General features: G+C 58.7%; 9 protein-coding genes across 9 annotated transcripts; 5 read left to right on the top strand and 4 right to left on the bottom strand.

Annotated features, from left to right (window-relative positions):
* Window positions 1–136: 136 nt before the first annotated feature.
* On the top strand, window positions 137–745 carry SPBR_07877 (uncharacterized protein; the record flags this gene model as incomplete). The annotated part of the gene is made up of 1 exon (XM_040766131.1): window positions 137–745. The coding sequence occupies one exon, from the start codon at window positions 137–139 to the stop codon at window positions 743–745; it is 609 nt and encodes a 202-aa protein (XP_040616738.1).
* Window positions 746–1,159: 414 nt separating this feature from the next.
* SPBR_06991 (uncharacterized protein) lies at window positions 1,160–2,933 on the bottom strand (the record flags this gene model as incomplete). Its single annotated transcript, XM_040765246.1, has 2 exons — window positions 1,160–2,790; window positions 2,861–2,933. 2 exons carry the CDS (start codon window positions 2,931–2,933, stop codon window positions 1,160–1,162), a joined length of 1,704 nt encoding a protein of 567 aa, XP_040616739.1.
* Window positions 2,934–4,443: 1,510 nt separating this feature from the next.
* Window positions 4,444–5,208, bottom strand: SPBR_07775 (uncharacterized protein; the record flags this gene model as incomplete). Its single annotated transcript, XM_040766029.1, has 1 exon — window positions 4,444–5,208. One exon carries the CDS (start codon window positions 5,206–5,208, stop codon window positions 4,444–4,446), a length of 765 nt encoding a protein of 254 aa, XP_040616740.1.
* A 1,470-nt stretch (window positions 5,209–6,678) lies between these two features.
* Window positions 6,679–8,394, top strand: SPBR_07019 (uncharacterized protein; the record flags this gene model as incomplete). The annotated part of the gene is made up of 1 exon (XM_040765274.1): window positions 6,679–8,394. One exon carries the CDS (start codon window positions 6,679–6,681, stop codon window positions 8,392–8,394), a length of 1,716 nt encoding a protein of 571 aa, XP_040616741.1.
* A 166-nt stretch (window positions 8,395–8,560) lies between these two features.
* Window positions 8,561–9,262, bottom strand: SPBR_09005 (uncharacterized protein; the record flags this gene model as incomplete). Its single annotated transcript, XM_040767131.1, has 1 exon — window positions 8,561–9,262. The coding sequence occupies one exon, from the start codon at window positions 9,260–9,262 to the stop codon at window positions 8,561–8,563; it is 702 nt and encodes a 233-aa protein (XP_040616742.1).
* Window positions 9,263–10,082: 820 nt separating this feature from the next.
* Window positions 10,083–11,780, top strand: SPBR_07027 (dimethylaniline monooxygenase; the record flags this gene model as incomplete). The annotated part of the gene is made up of 1 exon (XM_040765282.1): window positions 10,083–11,780. The coding sequence occupies one exon, from the start codon at window positions 10,083–10,085 to the stop codon at window positions 11,778–11,780; it is 1,698 nt and encodes a 565-aa protein (XP_040616743.1).
* A 444-nt stretch (window positions 11,781–12,224) lies between these two features.
* SPBR_07665 (uncharacterized protein) lies at window positions 12,225–13,139 on the top strand (the record flags this gene model as incomplete). The annotated part of the gene is made up of 1 exon (XM_040765919.1): window positions 12,225–13,139. One exon carries the CDS (start codon window positions 12,225–12,227, stop codon window positions 13,137–13,139), a length of 915 nt encoding a protein of 304 aa, XP_040616744.1.
* Window positions 13,140–13,262: 123 nt separating this feature from the next.
* On the bottom strand, window positions 13,263–14,804 carry SPBR_07142 (MFS quinate transporter; the record flags this gene model as incomplete). The annotated part of the gene is made up of 2 exons (XM_040765396.1): window positions 13,263–13,339; window positions 13,418–14,804. The coding sequence occupies 2 exons, from the start codon at window positions 14,802–14,804 to the stop codon at window positions 13,263–13,265; spliced, it is 1,464 nt and encodes a 487-aa protein (XP_040616745.1).
* Window positions 14,805–15,619: 815 nt separating this feature from the next.
* SPBR_07118 (uncharacterized protein) lies at window positions 15,620–17,203 on the top strand (the record flags this gene model as incomplete). The annotated part of the gene is made up of 1 exon (XM_040765372.1): window positions 15,620–17,203. The coding sequence occupies one exon, from the start codon at window positions 15,620–15,622 to the stop codon at window positions 17,201–17,203; it is 1,584 nt and encodes a 527-aa protein (XP_040616746.1).
* Window positions 17,204–17,368: the final 165 nt, after the last annotated feature.

Here is a 17,368-nt window from a genome sequence, read left to right on the forward strand (position 1 = left end):
CAGGAAGGTGCCAGAGTATCTGTGTATTCGGGGCTTTTGGGATCCCCCACCATCCAAGTTTCAGATTTTTCATCCCAGATTCCCAAGCCCGAATCCATCAAGAATTCGCAGCAATACAGCAAGCGTCAATCACACAATGTCTGCTACTAGTCACAATAATGAGGTCATTCTCTACGCCACGGCTGAAGTCGGAAAGGCCATGTATGGCATGAAATATGCCATTGTCGGAGGAGCAGCATGCGCTGCTCTTGGCTCTGAGCGTTTCACCGAGGATATTGACCTCGTTGTCCCTCGAGGCGAGACAATAGCTGCACGGCGCCGACTACAGCCAAATCCGCGCATCACCATAGACCCGCGCACGCGTCGCACGTTTTTCGATAGCAGCGTTCCAATTGAAATCCTCGTCCCGCCCGCGATGTTCAAGGGCGAGTTTACCGATGAGACGCCGGTCATCGAGATTGGCGGAGCGAGCATACTCAAACCGACATTGTTGCTCAATTCCAAATGCGGAAGCATTTGGCAGCGGGCCGAGGAGAATAAGAAAGCTACCGACGCGTACGATATCAAATTCCTGCTGGGCTGGCTGGCAGATGCGGACTGCCTGCTCTTGGCCGGATCCCAGGCTCGAGCGGAGGTACCGAATGCCACCCGAGACTTTGTTGCCGCATTCACGAGCAAATTCGGCGACGCGGAGATTTGGGTCAGAGCAGGACTCGTATTCGACGAAGAAGAGGCCACACAGTAAACAGGAAGTGGATACAGGGCAGACTTATAAAGACGAAGAGGTTACGTACTGAGCAGGAAATGGACAGTGATCGTCGGATGGAATGGAGGATCTCAAGTTACACCCCAAATTGCGTCTAGTAAAGATTACACGTAACCGAATACTCATCACTTTTATCTTACATTTATCTCCCTTATGCGTCAATCCTAGCTCGTCTTATTCTCTTTTGCTGTTAGCACTCTTTGCTAATTGTGCCTTGCTCTGTGTATTTGCAACCTACAAAGTTTGCCCACTTAAATCTATGGTATTTTATTCCATTATTCCCCAGGGTTCTGCCCAGCTAGACGCCAATAGCCTCCAGTGCCTTAGACAGGCAGAAAATCATAATCATAAAAAACGGAGAGAAAATCATTTGAACGTCCTACTCCGAACATGCTACACAAACAACGGCGGCGCGGCATTCGCACTGATAATCGTGTTGTACACCCTCAACATACTGCCTGCCGCGCCCGGGCTCCCCGGGCTACCCGGGCTGGCCTCGGCGGCGTGCAGGTCCTGGTGCGTCCAAGCGGCCTGCACAAGCCGGCGGACATGCACCAGGTTCTGCGGCGGTGGGAGGCCCCCCAAGTGGGCGCTGGCTGCTTCGATGCTGGCGAGGATGGCGCGGCGCTCGTCCTCGTCGCGGGCCTCGACGCCCAAGACGAAGAGGAGCCAGGGGCGCTTGCAGTGGCCGAGTTGTGCGAGGAGCGCATAGCCTTCCGCGAGCAAATCCTGGACGACGTCGGCGCGCTTGTCGACGCCGCGGCCGAGACGCTGCAGGTACAGTTTGACGCAGACGGCGTAGAGGCGGGACTCGGTCTCTTGGTACTGGGGGGGCTCGCGCAGAAACGGGGGCGTGATGTCGGCGTCGAGGGGGTCGATCAGGGACACGGTGGACACGTGCTGGACGACGCTGTCGAGTCGAATCTCGGCCTGGCGGAGGGCGCGCAGGTGCTCGGGGCTGTGGTAGCCGGGGGTGGCGGGGTCGAGGACGGCGTCGACAATCTGGCACAGGATCTCGAGCAGCTCGAGCGAGCAGCCGAGCGACGGGTTGACGACGTGGCGCAGGGGCGAGAAGACGGGCTTGGACAGGATCCGGGGCCCGTCCTTGATCATGACCTGCGCGGCCGTGCGCTTCTCCCAGTGGTGGATGCTGAACTTGTACATGGCGTCGTGGTAAAAGACCCAGTCGAGGATCAAGGCCAGGTCGCCCTGGTAGGTGCTGTGCTCGCGGTGCATCGTCATCGCCAGCCGCTTGCACCCGCAAAAGTACACCGACGACGTGGCCGCGGCGTTCGACGTGTCGTCCAAGATCTCGTAGTAGTTGAGCAGCATGCTGGCGGCCATGGCCTGGAAGTACTGCGAAGGCTGCATGGGGCTGTTTGTGTGGCCGCCGATGCTGCCGCTGCTGCTGCTGCCGTCCACGGTGTCGGTGCCTGGCACGGCCCCGTCGATGGCGACCTGCAGCGCGCGGATGGCCGTGGCCTGATGTGCGTAGGCGTACTCCTTCTGGCCGAGCGTTTGGTATGAGAGCGCCGAGAGCGCGTGCCGTGTGGCCAAAGCAGGCGGCCCGTCATCTGTCAGGGACATGCGCACCAGCAAGCTGTACAGGTCGTCGAACTGGTCGGCCGCGCCCGAGAACACGCCCGGCAGCAGACTGTGGCCTATGGTAGCCAGCGACGGGTCCAGGAAGCCCATGGAGGCGGGGGCGAGTGGTGTCGGCGTCAGCGTCGTCATGTGTGGTCGTGCGAGGTGCATGGCATAGTAGCTGGCCGGAAACGGGTCTCGGCTGTCGAGACGCGTCGTCAAATCTCCCAGATACAGGTCGATGTCTTGTTTGGAGGCATCGACAAACTCGTAGCCAGTCGTTCTGGGCCGCTGGATGTAGTGTGCATTGCCGCTGATGGATCGCCGTGGATCGTTGTCTTTGGGCCACGACAGCCGCAGGCCGTAGCCTTCGCAAGACTTGCCGCGTTGTTTGCACTTGGCACAGCCGGGCAGGGCGCGGTCACATGCAATTTTGCGGTCTGGCGATAATTCGTAAGTAAACAGTGAAGTAGCGATACAGGGGGGAAGATAAGAGGAAGATGGGCATACCACGGCAGTTCCAGCACCGTTTCGCCGATCGTACTTCGCCGACTTGAGTCTTTGGCGTGGAATTTGCCACCATGGCGAAGATGACGTCCGGTGGTGTGTCGCGGTATGCGTTGTGTTTGGATGTTGGATTTTGCGTTTTTGCGTGATCTGTGTGCGGCAATGGCGGCGCCAAAAGTTGCCTTGGATTACCAATGCGGGGAGAAGAGGGCGAGAGCGTGCTGCGGGCTGGATACAGTGCATTGGATTCGGGCGCCGGCTGCCTGGGACGCACTGACATCGAAATGCCAGAAAGTAGATGCGAATGCGACATGGTGCGTATAAATATGCGCGTTGTTCTCGCGAAGACGTCCGGTGTATGTTGTTGATCAAGATCGAAGTCAGCCAATCCAACAGTTGGATCCAAAAGTTGGATGGGCCTTTTGACTGGACCCGGAGAAAATCCCGAGAAATCTCAGCTGCTAACGAGCGGCTCAGGGGCCGCTGGCGAGCTGGCGTCATTGCTACACAAAGCGCTAAAGCCGGGTTAGCTAAGGTAAAATGCCGAGACAAGTCCAGCGTACCACCTTGGTGAACAGATCCACTGCACTGCCCCCGCCTGGTGGTTGCTACAAGCTTCTGTTGTATTCTGCTTGGCGGCCTGTAACACGACACATGTCCAATTAATGTCATCCCGCAGAACATATTTTCGAGCTTGAGCTTCACCCCAGAATCTCCAACGTTGCACCTTCACAACATGATCACCGACAGATGGCCGTTCCTGGGCTGCCCGGCCACAAGAGTAAAAATAAAAATTGGAAGTGGAATGTAAGCATTGGAATTGCTGTAGTTGGGCGCAGTACTAGGTACAAAGTAAGCTTACATGCAGAGCAGCACGACAAACACAATTCTGTTTCGCGTTTCCCCCCCCCCCCCCCTTGCATATCGGTTCCTGGCGTAGGGCTGAATGACGGACAAAGTGAGAGCTAGCTACGACGTCGATGCATCCAGAACAACAAGCTTTTGTTGGTTTCTTTTGGCGTGTATGTTGCGGTGCGTCGGCCATATCTCGCCAAGTGCCGCTAAACAGACTCTAAATAGGCGAGCGTAACGGTTGCTGACAGCTGTCAGACTGTAACTAAAAAGTACGTAACAACGCATCTCGGTCAATCTCGGAATCAGGGAGATGCATCCTATTGGCTTCCATGCCACGTGCGTGGGGCTGCATCGGAGGTCAGTTGGAATGTTGCATGGACAAACTACGCCATATTCCTCTGTCTCAGTGATGATGTTTGACGCCTGCAATCTTCTACGGTTGTTTGTTTTACATGCAATCCAACGTATCTCGATATGTACGACCTTTAAAGACAAATAAAATAACACCCATGTTTACTGTTATGTCTTTTTGATGCACTTGATGTTTGATTTTATTTATTTATTTTTAAAAATTTGTTCTTTTTTTTAATTAAAATTACATTTCGTTTATTTCAAGTAATGCTATCGCACGAAAGAAAACGAAACAAAAAGACTTAAAAGACATCAACATTACCCAACTGCACTACAGCACTCACAATATCATCCAGGCCTTCACGCTTTCACCACACCCTCTAGACATACGTCAGGCCGCCGTCAACGTTCAGCACCTGGCCCGTGACAAAAGAGCTGCCCGGGCTGGCCAGGAACAGAATGGCGTCGGCGCACTCCTGGGTGGTGCCGTTGCGCTTGATGTGCTGGTCGTGGCGGAAGCGCTGCGTGTACGGGTTGTCTTCGGGAAAGACCAGGTCGGTCTCAATGGGGCCCAGCAGCGCCACGTTGGCCGTGATGCCCCGGGGCGCAAAGTACTCGGACCAGCCGCGCGTCAAGGCGTGCAGCGCAGCCTTGGAGCCGGCGTAGAAGTTGCCGGGCGCGATGCCGAAGCGGGCCGCGACGCTGGAGATGTTGACGATGCGGGCGCCGGGCGCGGTCAGGTGGGGCTCGGCGGCCTGGATGAGCAAGAAGATGCTGCGGACGTTGATGTGGAACGTGGTGTCAAAGTCCTCGAGGGTAAACGAGGCGAGGTCCGGTTTGGCCGCCAGCATCGCGGCGTTGTTGACGAGAATGTCAATCGTGCGGCCCGGGAAGCTGGCCGTGGTCGCGGCGACAATGTCCGTGCCAAACGTCGTGCTGGCGGCGTCGGCCTGGACGGCAATGGCCTTGACACCAACGGCCTCGAGCGCCTTGACGTTTTGGAGGGCGGCGTCCTTGCTGGTGTTGTAGTGGAGGACAATGTCGGCGCCCTGTTTGGCCAGGGTCAGGGCCGTGGCAAAGCCGACGCCGTTGGACTTGCCGGCGCCGGTGACAATGGCAAGCTTTCCTTGGAGCGAGGCAGACATTGTGGAGGTGGTGGGAGGGATAAAGTGGTTGAATGAGAAGTGGTGAATGTTTTCAGGCGAGTAATTGCTGTTGAGGTGAAGATGTAAAGACGTGAAGATGTAAAGATGTGAAGACGTAAAGATGTGATGGAGAGATGTCGAGAAAACGAGTGGTTGACTCAAGGAAGACTCATGGTTGTTATATACTTCACAATCCCGCCATTTTCCATTTCTACTTTTCTAAAATTTAGGACCATCTTTGACATTCTTTCCTCGTCGGTTGGCGTTGCCAATTACCAATTGTCGAGATCTTCCGGTTCCCGATGCAATGGGCGTCTCCGTATGTGTTTTCAATTAGGATGCATAAGTCGATTCTCGTGTTATTTAACGCGCTATGCCGAAATGCCTGGGGAAAAGGATCAGCTAATCATACTTGACTAATACAGGGCGATGTAGAACAACGGGGGGACCTCGAAAAAGGTTGATCCGGATTGTGAAGCATTTCGTGTGGCGCTGAAAGACGCGCTGAAGAATCCGTTTCGAAGCCCTGCACAGAAAGCTGAGCAAAGTGGGAGGACGAAGAGCAACTTTTTGCGCTCGATGTCCCAATTGGGAAGGCGCCCAAGCCCGTATGCTGGCTTGGCATTGGCTGGAGCATGGGCGGACCCATTTTAAAGCTGCCTAATTAGTGGGCCCAAAGAAGCTTTTCTCTTGCGCTGAAGCTTAATTTCGAGGGAGAAGAAGAAGTTATTCAGTGCTGAGTAACAGATGTGGGTCGCGCGAGTGCCTTTCAAATCTCTCGTGGCGGGAGCAACTTTGTGCGCTTTGCAACACCTCCCTTTGAATCGACCGTCTGGCAAGGAGTTGTTCCGCAAGACTGTATTTCGTAAAGACTTGCCTATTCCGCGGTGGCTGGATTATCTCTGAATCCTGCACGCTAATATCCACAGCAAAACCGCTGTATTTACACACTGAACGCTGGATGACACAGACGACTCCACTGTAATTTAGGCACCATATCCATAGCAATGCTGACAACCACAGCACGTGGTTATGTGATGCTTTGGCTGTTGATTAGACAGTGTGTGCAGACAGGCTACCTGCTTTCTAGTCTGTCGTCCATCTTAAGAGCGAATAGGACGTATGAAGCACGTCGTAAGCTGTAACTGTGGATCAACAGCGGAGACGATACATATCGAGAGCAAAAATGTGTGGAATACAGCAACACGAGAGCCAGAGTACGGCGTACTTGGCTTTTGTACTTAATAAACAGAGACTGTCGTTCTCAAGCACCCAAAGACTCAATTCAAACATCATCAGCTGAAAAGAAATCACACCAATCACTTTGTGACCCGACGTCCATAACACAACATCTGAACACAGACATCGCACACCGAATTCCGGGTCACCTGACCAGCCACATTCCTGCCGCTCCCTGCACTCGGTTCCCACTCCCCGAACACCGAACCACGTGACTTGACTGCCGTCAGCATGACCTCGCTTGCGTCCCCGTCGTCTAACGACATTGAGAAACACGCCGACACACCCCGAGGCAGTTCCGAGTCTGACCTGCGCCCGCAACAACACCACGACCACCGACAACGAGAAGGCCATCCCGAAATCCAAGGCGTCCGATGGATTCTGGTCTGTCTGGCACTCTACCTGTCGGTGTTCATGTACGGCCTGGACACGACGATTGCAGCAGACGTGCAGAGCGCCGTGGTGGAGACGTTTGGGTCCGTGCCGCAGCTGACATGGCTCGGGGCCGGGTTTCCGCTGGGGTCGGTGGCGGTAATTCTGCCGTACGGCCGACTGTTTACCACGTTCAACATGAAGTGGCTGTACATTGGCGGCATCGTCCTGTTCCAGGCCGGGTCGGCGCTGTGCGGCGGCGCGCCGAGCATGGGAGCCCTCATTGTCGGCCGCGTGCTGGCGGGCGCGGGCGGGACGGGCATGTACCTGGGCGGGCTGACGCACTTTACGGCGCTGACGTCGGCGCAAACGCGGGGCACGTACATCACGGGCATCACGTTTGTGTGGGGCATCGGCAGCATCCTGGGCCCTGTCGTGGGCGGCGCGCTGAGCACGAGCGGCGCGACCTGGCGATGGGCCTTTTATCTGAATCTCATCATCGGCGCCGTCACGGCCCCCATTTACGTCGTCTATCTGCCCGCCATCCACCCGGTCACCGGCAAAACGGTCCGTGAGCGGCTGGCGACGCTGGACTACGTGGGCTTCGTGCTGAGCGCGGCGGTGTGGGTGACGTTTGGCCTCGCGCTCGTGTCGGCCGGCGGGCTGTGGGCCTGGCGCGACGGCCGCACCATTGCGACTCTGGTGGTGTGCGGCGCGCTGCTGGCGCTGTACGCAGCGCAGCAGTACTTTTGCTGGTGGACGACGCCCACGACGCGCTCGTTTCCCGCACATTTGCTTTCCTTTGACGCGCGCCGCCGCCGCGTCAGCGTCACCACGCTCCTGTTGTACGTCGCCGCCTCAGCCTGCATCGCCACGCTCTACGTGCCGGCGTACTACATCCCCGTCTACTTCCAGTTTGTGAACAACGACACGGCCCTGCTGGCGGCCGTGCGCCTGCTGCCGTTCATTCTCGTCACCGTCTTTGTCAACCTCGCCAGCGGCTACCTGCTGGCCAAGATCCAGTACTACAAGCTCTTCTACCTCCTCTCTGGCCTGACGCTGACTGTGTCGGGCGCGCTCTTCTTTGTCTACCTGCAGCCCGCGACGCCCGTCCGCATCATTTACGGCTTGTCGGTCCTCGGCGGCTTTGGCACCGGCCTGTCGCTGCAGATCGGCTACGCCGTCGCCACGCTCATCGTCGACCCGGCCGACATGGGCAACGCCATCAGCCTGCAGAACGTCAGCCAGGTCGGCAGCACAATGATCTCGCTCGTGGTCGCGGGCCAGGTCTTCCAGGGGACGGCCGTGCGGAACCTGCAGGGCGTCTTGGCCGGCCTTGGCTACACGGCCGGCGACGTCCAGAGCGTCGTGGCCGGGGCCCAGAGCACGCTGTTTGCCACGCTGGACGACGCTGTGCGAGAGCAGGCCATTGGCGCCATCGTGTCGGCGATCCAGTCGGCGTTTTCGCTGGTGATTGTGTCGGGGGGGATTCTGGTGGTCGTCGGTGCGCTGATGCGGTGGGAGCCGTTGTTTGCCAAAACGGGCGACGAACAGACGAATGAGAATAGCGAATGAGTGAAGAATGACGGGGCGAGAGGGGCGAGCAGGTAGCAGAGGGAGTCATTTGGTTGACGTTGCTTTTTGTTGAAAACGCATTGCATTCATTGACATAGACTAATACCACATTATGCCAACATCCATCCACCTCAATGCTGTTATCAAGCCGGCACGCTCCCCTGGTCTACGCTGTCTCAATCTTGAACCCCGAAAAGGTCACCTGCAGCGACTCTCCCTTGGACACGTCGTATGGGTCGGGCTGCGCCGCGTAGGCGCCCACGAGCACGTCGTCGCCGAGCGTGTCGTGCGCCAGAAACACCCACGGCACCTTGCGGATAAACAGCCGCTTGTCGCCGCGCAGCAGCCAGACCAGCAGCGCATGCTTCTCGCGCGTAAACTGCAGCGAGACCGGCAGCTCGCCGCCGAGGCTCTCGCCCGCCAGCGACAGCGGGATCAGGCTCCAGTCGCTCCAGCCGCCCGTGCCGCCGGGGCCGCGCGCCACAATGCTGACGCACGGGCAGCCGTCGTTGACCTCGATGCCCGCCTTGACCCAGGCCGGGTGGTCGGCCGCGACGCCGGCGTTCTGGGCGTCCGGGTTGGGGTTCGACTTGGTCGGGAGCGTCAAGAGGAGGCCGGCCTGGTCGTACTGGGTGCGCCAGGCGGCGGAGGCGGTGACCTGCAGCGTCTGGAAGCTGTCGCGGGGGATGCGCTTGCAGACGACCGGCGCGGTGTAGTCGTGCAAGACCTTGGGGACACGCGGGGACGCGTAGATGTCCGACTTGGGCGGCGCGCCAAACGAGAAGCTGGGGCCGGTGCCGTTGGTCGCCAAGGGGCCGGCGGGGGCTGGGTCCTTGTCGGTAAAGTTGACAAACAGCAGGTCAGACATGGTGGGGAAGGGTAAGGTGTGACGGAATGCGATGGATGTCGTGAAAATTGTTGACTTGACTTCGGAAGTGAATTGACTGGAACAGAATTGAGTTGCGTTGAGTTGCGGCGTCGAGTGCCGACGACGTCTTATAATGCATGGAATTGAACGCACGATGAGCAATGCATGTCCTCAATCGACCACCATGTACGAAGTACTCCGTAGACCAACACTTGTCCTTCGGTAGATCCTCGGTGCCAAGCGGCGGTTTTGCCCTTTTCTGTTTCTCCCTATTTGGAGATGTGGACAGGCGCCGAGCCAAAACGACACGCGCCCTAGCTACGCGGTCTGAGCCCCGCCGTCTCAGGCACCTTTGTCAGCCTTAACCGCTAAATCGCCGCTATTCTCCCGCCTGAGCAGCTGCGTTATCTGGGACTTGCGGTGGGACTCGGAGCTCGGCGTCAGGGCAAATAGCGGGGTGTTGACGCTGAAGGGCCAGGCTTGGCCAGGCCCTTAACGGTAATGGGTGTTAGCGGTGGCCTGGAACATCAAAACCAAAAAGCAGTCCCGACGACCAGACTGTGGATAGTGAACTTTACGGTCGGAACTCGATTCGGTGACGAGGTGTCGACATGGCTGTTCCGAGACGAAGATGACGGAGAGTCGTAGTGCCGATGATGCGAGTATGACCGAATTAAATAATGTAATAAACAGCAGAGTCACAAAAGCAGCAATAAATGTAGCAGACAACGATCGCGACAATCCACTCGAACGACAAGAAGTCGGTGCTTCCACGAAGCAATCCACAAGGCACAAGGCGCCTTCACGTTCATGACCCACCATGGTATATTCCATCGTCGAACAGCCCATGGGCACAGCGCGACCGCTGCGCGTCGTCGTCGTCGGCGCGGGTGCGAGCGGCTTGAACGTGGTGCGCAGCATCAAGGAGCACATGAAGCATATCGAGGTGGTTGTCTACGAGAAGAACGGCGGCGTGGCGGGCACATGGCTCGAGAACCGGTACCCGGGGTGCGCGTGCGACATTCCGAGCCACAACTACCAGTACTCCTGGGCGCCGAATCCAGAGTGGTCGGAGTACTATGCGTCGCAGCAGGAGATTCGGGCCTATCTCGAAACGACGGCCGAAGCGCACGGGCTGCTGCCGTACGTGCAGTTTGAACAGAAGGTGGTGGAGGCGAAATGGGACGAGGAAGCCGGCCAGTGGCGTTTCACGATCGAGAGCGTGGCGACCGGAACGAGGTCCACCGACAGCGGCCATTTCTTTATCAACGCCAGCGGCTACCTCAACAACTGGAAGTGGCCGACCATTGATGGCCTGCACTCGTTCAAAGGCCCCCTTCTGCACAGCGCCGCCTGGGACGACAGCATCGACCTCGCGGGCAAACACGTCGCTGTCATTGGCTATGGCTCGAGCGGCATCCAGCTCGTGACGGCGATCCAGCCAATCGTGAAGCAGCTGACGACGTTTGTGCGCGGGCCAACATGGATCACAGCGGGCTTTGGTAGCAAGTATGCAGCGCCGGGCGGCCTGAATTTCAAGTTCACGGACGCGCAGAAGTCGACCTTCAAAAACGACCCCGAGGCTTACCTGGCCTACCGCAAGGGCGTCGAGCACGAACTCGCCAGCCGCTTCAAGATGCTGCACAAGGACACGCCTGAACAGCAGGCGGCCGTCGATTTTTCGCGCAACGACATGCTGCGGCGACTCGGCGGCGACCCGGACAGCCGCCTGGCCAAGACGCTGATCCCGTCCTTTCCCGTCGGCTGCCGTCGTCCATCACCGGGCAACGGCTATCTGGAAGCCTTATCGGCACCCAACGTGAACGTGGTGACGGGCAATGAAATTGTGCGGATTGAAGCAGACGGCCTTGTCGTCCAGGACGGAGCGACGGGCGCAGAAACCAAGATTGCGGTCGACGTGATTGTCTGTGCCACCGGCTTCGACCTGTCCTTCCGCCCACGATTTCCCATTGTTGGGCGACGCGGCGTCGACCTTCGCGATGCCTGGAACACTGACACCGACGGCCGCGCCACGGCGTATTTGTCCATGGCCCCGGCCGACATGCCCAACTATTTTGTGTATCTCGGCCCGCAGGCCCCCGTCGGCCACGGCTCCGCGATGCCCATCATCGAGCACCTCACAAAGTACATTTTGAAGATGGTGTACAAGATGCAGACCGAAGACTACAAAGCCGTCGTCCCCAAGCCTGCCGCCATTGCCGAGTTCGTCCAGCACGCCGACACGTTTCTGCCACGCACTGCCTGGGCCGGCCGCTGCCGCAGCTGGTTCAAGAACGGCCGCGAAACGGGGCCCGTCACCGGCCTGCACCCGGGCAGCCGGCTGCACTGGTTCCATCTGCTGCGCGAACCGCGCTACGAGGACTGGGAGTGGATGAGTCGGAGCGACAACCGTTGGGCGTACCTGGGCAACGGCTTCAGCACCATGGAGGGCGAAGGCCGCGACGTGACCTGGTACTTTGACAAGCCTGAAAAGGAGTATGACTTTTTTGTTTACTAGACAACCGAACACAGTGATAAAATACTGTGCAATAGCCTATATACACTGTATATGCACTGTATCTGTATCACCCAGCGTATGTCGTACAGAAAAACAAAAACAAAAACAACAAAACAAAATTTGCCCAGAAGACATACGTTTCTCGCCCAACTTGCGGCTTGCTATCCGTGGTCTGTTTGCCCTTGTTTCATGCCTGCGACCTTTGTTGCCAAACCACTTTTCAGTTTCTTTTCAGTTCATGTCCTCTCGCCAACTCAAGTTCCCCTTACTCATGCGCCATTTTACAAGAATGGCATCGCATGTTGCCACTCGTGCAGCTTTTCGAGCGTGTCTCGGATTGCTTTGCTGGACGCGACCGATGTCTCAAGTGCTGCCAGCAAAACTACACCTTCTGCATCAAAAACCGCTACAACGCCACCTGAAGCATCACCAGATGACGCGACAATGACGACAGGCCCCAAGATGCCTGCACCAAATGATAACGAGTCTTCTCTCACACCAGACCTGGCATTTACAGACGCAGCAGCCATTTTTGATCGCGCCGATAAGGTAGATCGCCTCGTCGACTGTCTTATTGTGGGCAACGTATCTACAACCGACTTTCACCAAATCGAGGCGGAACGGGACCGCCGCGGACGACGAATCCGCCTCTTCTTCCTGCCAGACCAGGCCTGCGCCATTGTCACCATCCCCACCGGGCCGCATGAACAAGCACATGTCGAGCTGTACTACGTTGTGCGAGATTCGCTGAAAGAAATGGGACTGGCGAACGAGTGGCAGACGGTCGCTGCGGAGACGTTTGCCGCAGCCAGCCGCGGCTCCGGCGAGGGCGATTCTGGTGGTGGGCCACTCTGGCGGGACGATGGGGGCGGCATTGTCTGGCCCACCATCGTCATACAAGCGGGCGTCAGCCAATCCATGGCATCGCTGCGCGCGAAAGCGAACTGGTGGTTTGCGGCCTCAGACAATCGTATGAAGATTGTGGTCCTTATAAAAGTGACACTCACCGCTACTGAATCCAGCATCGCTGTGGAGACGTGGACAGCAACCGCGACCGCACGCCACACGGGTCGCCCCGGCGCAACGACGACGCGCTCGTTCGTGCGCTCTATGCCGGCTGTCATGGAGCCCAGTTGCCAGCAGAGAGTCGACATTTCGTGGCCACTGCTCTCTCCCATTCGAAACCCCCCACGCCGCGACCGTGTGCGGGTACTCTTTTCTGTTGTGGGCGCTCCCATGGTCTTTGGATTTGAGGAGTTGATGTTGCGTCCTCCTGTCCCTGCGCATGGCGAGCACGACATTCTAATTACCGAGGCAGACTTTCAAGACATTGCCTCCCGAGTCTGGGGATGCTTATGAGGGGGAGGGAAATTAAAAAAAGGTCTATTAGCAATGGCGTTTCTCAACTTTCGCCTTCAATCTCGGTATAGATACGAGACAGCGCAACAATCTCGGCTCTGTTTCCGCTTCTCCCGACTCCGTTTATACCTCCGCGCTCCTGACACCAGTGTCCTTCCTTTCCGTGTCGACATGCGTGGCCGTCGGTCTGTCCTCGAAGACTGGGTGGTGTTAGTATTGTTCATAGCATTCATATAGCAGAATTCACATTGTCACACTCGGCCTTCCCCTCTACTTACTGGCATCCATCTCTTCGAGCGATCGGCCCTTGGTCTCCTTGATGAAAAAGAAGGCAAAGACCACAAGCGCCCAATTGAAGATGAAGAACATCAGGAAGGTGCGCCAGCCCAAGTTTTTGACCGCGTGCGGTGTAATCTGCGAAAAGGCAAAGTTGAACAGCCACTGCGTCGCGGTGCCAATGGCGACGGCGCCCTCTCGAATCCGCGACGGCATGATCTCGGCCATGTACAGCCACGGCACGGGGCCCCACGACATGTTGTAGGCCATGGCCTCGACATAGATGAAGGCGACGGCGGCGGCGGACGTCGGCTGCAGCGCGCCCGAGGCCGACGGCGGATGCGTCTTGACGAGGAGCGCGACGATGAGCATGCAGGCGCCCATGACAAAGGCGCCGCCCAGCAGCGAGAGCCGGCGACCGAAGCGCTCAATCATGAAGAGCACAAAGATGCCGCAGGCGACGACCTTGGCGACGCCGAAAAAGCCCGTGAAGAACAGGTTGTTGCTGCCGGCGCCGATGGCCGTAAACACCTGCGGGGCATAGTAGGCGAGCGACGTGTTGCCGGTCAGCTGCACGCCGATCTGGATGGCCACAATGAGGGCCACGCGATAGCGGTTGATGGGCAGCCACAGCTCCTTGATCGAGTAGCCCTCGGTGCGCCGCTCCTCGTCGCGGATGCTCTCGACGATCTCGCGGTACTCGTCGCGCACGGCCGGCGCGTCTTCGCCGCGGACCCAGATGAGCGACCGCAGCGCCTCGTCGTCGCGCTTCTGGATCGCCAGCCAGCGCACGCTCTCCCTGGTGACGAGCATGCCGAGGCCCAAGATGCCGCCGGGCACGAGCTGCAGGCCGACGGGGATCTGCCACTGCGCGCTCTTCGTGCCGGCCACGTGCTTGCTGACGCCGTAGTCCACCCAGTAGCTCGTCATGACGCCCAGCGTGAAGAAGAACTGAAACAGCGAGCCCAGCTTGCCGCGGATCTCGCGCGGCGCCATCTCGACGGTGTACATGGGCACGACGACGGTGGCGATGCCGACGCCGACGCCGGACACGACGCGGGCGACGTAAAAGGCGGCGAGCGAGCGCGTCGGCGCGACCTGGATGACGGCGCCGACGCAGAAGATGAGCGACGCCAGCATAATCGTGCGGCGCCGGCCGATGCGCGCGGTCACGGGCCACGCGAAGAAGCAGGCAAAGAAGGCACCGGCCTGCAGCAGGCTGGTCGAGTTGGACGAGACGTCGGTGTTGTTCTTGGTGCGGAAGTCGGCGACAAACGACGGCAGCGTCAGGACGCCGCCGATGATGCCCGTGTCGTAGGCAAACAAAAAGGAACCGATGCAGGCGAGCGCCGAGAGGTACGACGCCCGAAAGGTGCCGATGCGGGTCATGGTGGCGGCGTGCGTGAGGTGAAGCAGCGGCGAAGAGGGATGGGAAATAGGCCAGAGGCAGAAAACAGGACGATGCAAGACGAGACAACCGACGGGCTCGAAGAAACGAACGCGGTGATGTTTGAATCCACGCGCAGAGGCAAAACGGGCTGTGAGCACACCGTCTTTATTTACGGGCAGGAGCGACCAGCCGCAGCGACGGACAGCAGCGCCTTCCCATCATCACGCAATCGCATGTCTTCTTCGCTCCTTCCCTCTTTTGGCCGTCCCCTTGCCAGTCGGTGAGCATGCTTTGCAACGTACCAGGATGCTATGGCCTGCGAAAAGTATGGACGTCTTTGTGGACGACGCGAGCACACACGTCTACTACGCCCGCAAAGGACGAGCTGGGTCCACACAAGCTGGATGCTATCGAGCACGCCATGGCACACTGTCGCCCAAAAGAGCAGTCCGACCGACTTCCGGGTGGACCCGCTTTTCCGCTCTCGTCAAGCCGTGGGTGTGGCAGTTGCGAGATCCACTCTCGAGATCCATTTTCCCAAAGCGGAAACTACGAACGCAAGTCACAGTCCCTGAGTCCACCACAACGACCGTCGTCGGGTGAAAGGGGGGGACCGAATGAATGTGGGACGCCCCCTCTTTTCGGCTGTACGAGACATCAACGACGTGCCCCTTTTTGTCGGCGCCGTCGCCTGTGTTGTTGGATCACGGCATCATACACGAAAGACGCAACATCGCCGCACTACAACGCCATCGTCCACAGTCTCCAATCTGCTCCGCATTCTCACAACCCGCGACGTCACCTCGATACCACCATGGCACGACCAAACATTGTCTTCATTCTGGCCGACGACCATGCTGCCAAGGCCATCAGCTGCTACGGCGCGGGCATCAACCGGACGCCCAACATGGACCGGCTGGCGGCGGAGGGCATGAAGTTCAACCACTGCTATGTGACCAACTCGATCTGCACGCCGTCGCGGGCCGCGATTCTGTGCGGCACGCACAACCACGTCAACGGCGTCATGACGCTCGACAGCAAGATCAACAAGCACCTGCCCAACGTGGCCAAAGCGCTGCGGAGCGAGGCCGGGTACGCGACGGCCATGGTGGGCAAGTGGCACCTCGGCGAGGGCCAGGAGCACGAGCCGACGGGGTTTGACCACTGGTCGGTTCTGCCCGGGCAGGGCGAGTACTGGGACCCCGCGTTCATCGGGCCGGACGGCGCGGCCGTGGAGCCCGGGTATGCCACGGACATTATCACGAAAAAGTCGCTGGACTGGATCGACGCGGTGCGCGCCGAGGATCCGGCGCGGCCGTTTTTCCTCATGTGCCACCACAAGGCGCCGCACCGGTCGTGGGAGGCGCACCCGCGGCACAAGGACCTGTACACGGACCCGGTGCGCGTGCCCGAGACCTTCGACGACGACTACAAGAACCGGGCCAAAGCGGCAAGTCTGGCCAAGATGCGCGTGGCCGAGGACCTGACGTACTACGACCTGGGGCTCGTGCAGCCCGAGGGCAGCGGCGACGCGGTCGGCGAGCGCCTGGCGTCCGAAGGGTTCAGCACCCATCGCAAGATTCCGGCGCCGACCACAGAAGCGGGTGTGCGCGCTCTGCGGCTGATTGACAAGGCGGACGGCCGCGTGTTCACCTTTGCGACGCCCGACGCGCTCGCGCAGTTCAAGTACAAGCGCTACATGCAGCGGTACCTGCGGACGATCCAGGCGATTGACGACAGCGTGGGCGCGGTGCTCGACTACCTGGACCGCGAGGGCCTCGCGGACAACACCATGGTCTTGTATAGCTCCGACCAGGGCTTCTTTCTGGGCGAGCACGGCTGGTTCGACAAGCGCTTCATGTACGAGGAGAGCTTCCAGATGCCGCTGCTCGTCAGGTACCCGCCCACCGTCGCGCCCGGCAGCGTCTGCGACGCCATTGTCAGCAACGTCGACTTTGCGCCGACGTGGCTCGACGTGGCCGGCGTGCGCATCCCGAGCTACATGCAGGGCGTCTCGTTCCGCCCTCTGCTGGAAAACGAGGGGAACGCCCCGCCTGCCTGGCAGCAGGTTGCCTACCACCGCTACTGGATGAACAACGACGAGGGCCACAACGTGCTGGCGCACTACGGCGTGCGCAACCACCGGTACAAGCTGATTTACTGGTACAACGAGGACCTCGGCGTGGCGGGCGCGCGGCCCTGCACTGACTATACGGAGAAGGAGTGGGAGCTGTTTGACTGCGACAAGGACCCGCTGGAGCTGTTCAACGTGTACCATGACCCGGCCTATGCGGACACGGTCGTGGAGCTGACACGGATGCTGGAGGAGAAGATGGCCGAGATTGGCGACGAGCCGGTGCATAAGACGGCAGCACAGAAGACGATGGTCCGGACGTAGATGGGGTGGGGCGAGAGGCAGGAATCGAGTATATAGTGGTGTAGTTAGTCGATGCTGGAACAGAAGATGAGATTGTCGCTCAACCGTAAAGAATTTTGAACACATTATACTAGACTCGCCGCGGTCCACCTGGAGCATACATCAAGTGTAGTGTCGCAGAACGTG

The sequence above is a fragment of the Sporothrix brasiliensis genome (assembly GCF_000820605.1).
Source record: "Sporothrix brasiliensis 5110 chromosome Unknown Cont20, whole genome shotgun sequence".
In the NCBI taxonomy this organism is placed as follows: Eukaryota; Fungi; Ascomycota; class Sordariomycetes; order Ophiostomatales; family Ophiostomataceae; genus Sporothrix; species Sporothrix brasiliensis.